Source organism: Ciona intestinalis, unplaced genomic scaffold, assembly GCF_000224145.3.
Source record: "Ciona intestinalis unplaced genomic scaffold, KH HT000489.1, whole genome shotgun sequence".
Lineage (NCBI taxonomy): Eukaryota > Metazoa > Chordata > Ascidiacea > Phlebobranchia > Cionidae > Ciona > Ciona intestinalis.
This window is the reverse complement of record NW_004190810.1, coordinates 203-6587: the sequence shown is the minus strand read 5'-3', so window position 1 is coordinate 6587 and position 6385 is coordinate 203. Positions and strand designations below refer to the sequence as shown.

The 6385-nt window shown below is 31.8% G+C and overlaps 1 protein-coding gene across 1 annotated transcript in view; it reads left to right on the top strand.

The window, feature by feature from the left end:
* Window positions 1–5919, top strand: part of LOC100184242 — a 7686-nt gene extending 1767 nt beyond the window's left edge. The window contains exons 6-14 of the mRNA XM_018816665.2: window positions 1040–1092; window positions 1373–1532; window positions 2150–2361; window positions 3029–3192; window positions 3461–3602; window positions 3887–4017; window positions 4384–4526; window positions 4845–4992; window positions 5260–5919. Of these exons, the coding sequence (XP_018672210.1) occupies window positions 1040–1092; window positions 1373–1532; window positions 2150–2361; window positions 3029–3192; window positions 3461–3602; window positions 3887–4017; window positions 4384–4526; window positions 4845–4992; window positions 5260–5436 (1330 nt within the window). The 3' untranslated portion in view covers window positions 5437–5919. The remainder of the gene's footprint in view (window positions 1–1039; window positions 1093–1372; window positions 1533–2149; window positions 2362–3028; window positions 3193–3460; window positions 3603–3886; window positions 4018–4383; window positions 4527–4844; window positions 4993–5259) is intronic.
* The last annotated feature ends 466 nt before the right edge of the window (window positions 5920–6385 follow it).

Here is a 6385-nt window from a genome sequence, read left to right as displayed (position 1 = left end):
AACATACACGATCTGCAACGTCCATACACAACATTCAGTACACAAACAGGAAAGGCAAAGCTGGGAAATAAAACTGTTCTTAATCGACCAACTGCTAATGGAAGTGGTTCAGCTCAGATATGTGATTGTAATTGTTTGTGTGCTGTGTTTTCAAGCAAGGGGTTTCAATATCATGCTGATGAAGGAATGTGTTCAGCAAAAAACAGGTTGGTATCAAAACGAATTGAAAAATTTATTGTTGAATAGAATAGAGGGGTGTGGGGTATTTGATTAAAAAAGATATTACGAATTAAATGTGAATGCTTTTTTTATATAGTACATTAGTTTAACTAAATATCTCATGTTTTGATTAAAAATAATGAAACATATATATCAGGCATTTGTTGGTAATGGGCATGAAAGATGGCCGACTTATTTTTATGGACTTACTTAAGAAATCTTGCAAGTATTTTGAAATAAGTATCAACCAAGCTGAAGTAAATGATATAACTCAAGATGGGGATTCTCAACTAATATTAACGAAATGTGCAACAACTTGTGTACAGGTACTTTACATTAACTTTCAAATAAATTACATACCATAATAATAATAACTTTTCCTTTTGTTCAAAGAAATGAATTTGTATTTGTGTAAAAAAGTTTTTACCTCCTACTCTTAGCATGCTATTTCAGAATTTTTTCTTCAGTTCAATAGTTTTAAACTTTTTCTATGCCACCCTTTAGTTTAAGTAAGCATAATGTATTTGTATCAACAAAACAAAACAATCACCCACAAAGTAAGATACATGGTAACTCGTAAGCGGGCATGGGCTGTATAAAACATGAAATTTTCCAGCCTGAAAACGACAGTTATAACAAAGGTTTTCATACACCTCATGCCAGTTACAAGTTACCATGTATGTTAAATACCCCTGCTATACACTTAATTTTACTCAAATGATTATCTATTTTTATTAAAGATTTGGAAATTGCCCAATATTGAACAATGTTGGAAAGTGGAACTATTGTCGCAGCCAACAGTTTATCAATTTAACCATAGGTTTTTCATGTCCGGGCACGCAAATGGTTCAGTGAATCTTTACAATATTAAAGGTAAACCAGTATAAAGTTTGTATCATGGTGTGTGCATATTTAACTTCATGTTATAACTTGTTTTGTTTTTTTATTTATTGAAATTTTATTAAACAGTAAATATTGAAAACATTTTTTATTAAAAAAAAATCAAAAATATTTTTTATTGAAAGTGTTTTTAAATGTTAATAATTGAAAATGTTTGTGAATGTGACTTATTGAAAAAAAGTAAATATAATTAATGTTTCACCATAAAAATCGCAGTTTTTCATTTTTTAACATTTGTTCTATTATTGTTCAGCAAATACCAACATTTCTAATGGAAACCAAACCATAGAAAATTATACGCCCACAAAAATGGAAGATGGAAAACTATCTTTCTGTGCATTAACACCAGAACATAAGAGAAGTGTTAACTCAGTTCAAATAAGTGAAAAACGTGGTATCTTTATATCTAGCAGGTAACTTGTACATCATAATGTAAGTGTAATTTAATATATAATTGAAATTCTGTTACTTCTGCTACCAGGCATAATGTGGTATAAAAAAGTGTAGTGTATTTCCAACGTTTTCTCTGCCACCTGGAAAGATTATTGGAAAATGTTATTTTTTACCAGTTAAGCGGCTAAAATATTATTTATAATCGAAATTGCTGTAGCAGGTAATTTGTATAATATGCTTCTTTGCTTAAATGCTATGCTTGCATTATTGCATGCTTATTTAAAAACATTTAATCATTGCATTAAAAATCATCCACAATCCATGCAACGAGTTTTAGATTAAAAAAATGCTTTACATTAGTTCAACGCATCTAGTATTTAGCATTAAATATTAATTAACTCTTATTAAAAATCAATTACACAGCAATTGCTCCAACCCAGTGGTCACTAATGGGTTGACCAAATTATCAGCCATACATAGAAAAAAAATAATCACTCACAAAGTAATATACATGGTAACTCGTAAGCTGGCATGAGGTGTATGAACACCTGTGTTATAACGATTGTCGATTCCCGACCACGCGAGGATACAGTAAGTTAAAATCATTTATTCAATCATTCATTCAACTTCAAATCAGCACTGATGGCGTAATTAAAGTTTGGAGCATGGATTATGTACTTATGAACGAGATATATCTTGACAACACTTTATCAAGTTGCATGTTACTTAATAAAGTTGGTGACTTAATTATCGGATGGAAAAAGCATTTGTTTCTAATTGATCATCACACAATTATTCCATACTCTGCATGCATTCATTCATCTGAAAATTCTGAACTATTTGAAAATGGTAGAGTAGTTTATGCATGATTAGTAATTAATTAGTACAGTGGTTCTCAACCCCTAGCCTACGTAAGTTTTAAGTAAATTCGCAAAAACAACGTGAAACATGTTTTTCTTTACTAAGAATTCTGGATAATTTTGAACTAACATATTACGAAAATTTATGGAGATCAGCCAAAAAGTTACATATATAGACTTATGGTTATTTGTAAGCTGACATGAGGTGTATGAAACAGAACACCAGTGTTAGAACGACTGACGTTTTTTGGTCACGAAATGACAAAGCAAGTTACATTGATTTATTTATTTAGTTGTTGGGACAAAATGGTTGAGAACCACTAAATTATTAAATAAGCTGTAGTAACTTAAACCACAGTATTGCTTAATGCTTGCCATGTCATTGCTATAGAAATCTTTTAAAAGGGTAACTAGATATATATATTTGTATGATTTTATTGTAATTTCCCCCCACCCTACTATATGTATATAGTAGCATGGGAGACATTTTTTCATTTTATTTTCTAGTCCCAATTCGGTGGTAAACAAAGACTGTTAAAATAATAATAAAACTGTATCCCTACAACTTAAAACTCGAGCAAGATATTATGTGCTAAAAGTGTCCCATCTTTCCCCACAGTACTATATAATGTTTTTTAATTGTATATATTTCTAAGAAACTGTGATTTACGAGGATCCTGCAGTTTTGTTTGAATCCAATATTCATCGTAATAAAGATGCTCCAATAAATATGGAAACTTATTTGGTTCCGTATGATTTTGTGCTAAGCAGTGGAAATGAGAGATTAATATTTAATGAGATAACTGCAACTAAACCAAAGGTAATTTTCATTTTAAAATATTGATCAAATGTAACTTATTTATACTGTTCTGTTTCAAAGATATCAAACCCACTTACCAGTTGCCGCATTTCTATCACTGCCGGTGACTATTTTTTAAAAGATGCAACCTTCGTATATGCATGGTTTTTCAATAATTTTTTTATTGTATAACTTTGTTTCTATGGTAATAATTGTGTATATATTGCATTTGTTTGTTTTTTTTATTAACAAACAACAAATAAATTAAAATTTAAATATCTTTATTCAGGAGGTTGATAGTGTATCAAGCTTAGATTCACTTCATGCACCAACTGATGTGTATTTGTCACATGCTTCATCACTGGATTCAATTAACCTAATGTGCTCCATGTTAAACATTAAACCAAACAAACATATCACAAATGGCAGAGGTAAAGTTGGTTACTTGAATGAATGAATGTAACTTTCTATACCCTCGCATGGTCGGAAAACGAATGTCATTATAACACGGTTGTTCTGTTTCATACGCCTTGTGCCCGGTTGAAAGTTACCACTAATGTAACTTTGTGACTATTTTTTTATGGCTAAGAATTTAACGACCCATTAGTGACCACTGGCCACTTACGTCCACAATGGTAGCAGCAAAAGTTTCTTTCAGGATTCTAAGTGGAAATAAGTTAAAAATCACAATAGTTTGTTTTTTTTTAATTTGCAGAAATTAGTTTTCCTGTTTGTGGGAAGTCTCCGGGTCCGACACCGTCTATGTCTTCCGAGAGTGAAGTGGAGATTGAGGATGTTGGGGAAGAGGATGAAGATGTCTGGATGCAGGTTCAACTTCAGGATGAGGTATCCTTGTTAGCTTGAATGTAGAATTTTTGCTAAATCCCAATTATTTTAAGTGGCAAGAAATGCAAACATTTAAACTTTTTTGTTATTTGTGTAAAAATTACTAAATGAATAATTTGAAAAAGGGCATGAATAATATGATAAAGCACAACAAAGAGCAGTATGTAGCAGTAAAACATTTGTCATTATGGCACAACTGAAAGATAAAAATGTTAAACAAAAATCATTTATTTGGTAACTTGTACGCTGGCACAAGGGGATGAAACAGACCACCCTTGTTATAACTATTGTTGTTTTTCGGCTTTGCGAGGATAAAGTTAGTTATTTTGTTGTTTATAATAAATATTGACCATTTAATATTACCAGGATGATGCAGCAGATGATAATGAATTGAAAAACTTACGTACAGCTGTCATGGCAGCTACTGCAATTAATAAAATGAAAGGAAAAGAATTTATTGTCCCAGAAATAGGAGATAAAAATATGGAAGAAGAACCTCTCTCTTCGAGGTAGGGTGGAAAACATTGAAACTCGTGATGTAAAAATTTGTACAAGAAATTAACAACTAAGTTTTATGGGAGTACATTTTCTAATTGTAATACTAGTCCAGGGACTTTTATTTCTTAATTCCATTTGAATAAGAGACTAACCATGCCATTAGGTGAAACATATATCTCTTACAATATACAATTTGCTGAATTTGATTTTTTTCTGTTACGTATTTTCGTGGCACCGAATTCGGGCTGTATTTCTTTACTCGAGAATCGTCAACTCCAGATAATACTTAGGTTTGTAGAATTTTTTTACATTTATTTTTATTGGCGTAGATTTGCAAATACAAAGATAGATGCTAGATCAATGATGAAGAAAACAATATCTGCCGTTTTAGCAGCACAACGATTGAAAAGTAGTCCTCGTTTAAAGCAAAATGTTGAAGAACAACCAACCAAACCAAGAATTCAATCCGCTGCTGCTGTAAGTTTGCTACAAATAACTTATAATTTAAACAATTCTAAAACTGCAATCATAGCTTACGTGAGATTTACATTTTAACTTTAAAAGAATGTAACTTTGTGGCACGAGGTGTATGAATCGGAACACCTGTGTTATTACGACTGTTGTTTTACATACACGGGAGGATATAGAAAGTTACATTTAATTATCCAATTACTGATCTATGAGATAAATTCCATATAGAACCATACTAATGAGTTAGTATCAATATTTAAACAACTTTCACAGACAAGACAGAAGAAAATGCGAAAACCATCAACAACCAAAAGAATTTCTGTTAAATCACAAAGCATGGAATCAATATCCACCATATCGCAAGACGATCCATCTGATGTCATAGTGCAGATAAAACCAAAGTCTTTTTACATTGAGGTTAGTGGTCCCCAAACAAAAAGTTTTTTTTAGGTTTTATGACGTTAAGCTTTTTAAGCAAGTTTGCGTGTTTAAATCAATTTTGTACCTTTTGACATTAATACCCTTCTTGTATACCTACGGGAAAGCGACAGTCTTCAGTTTCTTTTTTGGTGAGGTAATGGAGCAAATGTGGTCAATATACCAGGTTTGTTGCTTGCCTTGTTGCTGGACATCACTTATATAAAATAGATGGTATTTTATGAGATTACGGAGGTGTGATTATCACTGTGATGTTGTTTTTATCTTGTTTTATATCTTTTTTATCATTTTTTGCACACTTTTTGATCTCTAAATTCATTGGGGCCACTTTTGATTTCCCACACATTCTCCTACATCTCTCAAAAGCAAGTTTAGCGTTTGTTTTAATTGCCGCCTTCACTCTTCTGTTCATTGTACAAAACACAAGAGGAATCACGACAGTGTTAGCCACAGTTGATACAAACACCCAGAAAAGAGCAGTTGAGGATATTGCATTCTAAACGGAAGAAATATTATATATGTATATATAGGGTGTTTCCATCTTAGTTTAAAAACAATTAAATGTGAAATTTAGACACGGTCAATATTTAAATTTTCAAATTTCCAAACTTATGTATGGCTGGCTATTTGAACAACTCATTAGTGACCACTGGGTTGAAACAATTGCTCTGTCTTGTCCAAGGACACGTATGCCCACAATGGTTAAAAAAACACTTAAAAATAATCACCCACAAAGTAACATACATGGTAACTTGTAAGCTTTCACAAGGTGTATGAGCACCTGTGTTATAACATCTGCCATTTTCCGGCCACGCGAGGATAAAGTAAATTACATTCTTACTTGTTTTACTTACATCAATAGTTTCAATTATTGCCAGCACAATAAATATAGGAGTCCACATAGCAAGAAACAAAACAACCATCACAACTGTCATCTTTATCACTGCTATCTCTGTCTTAG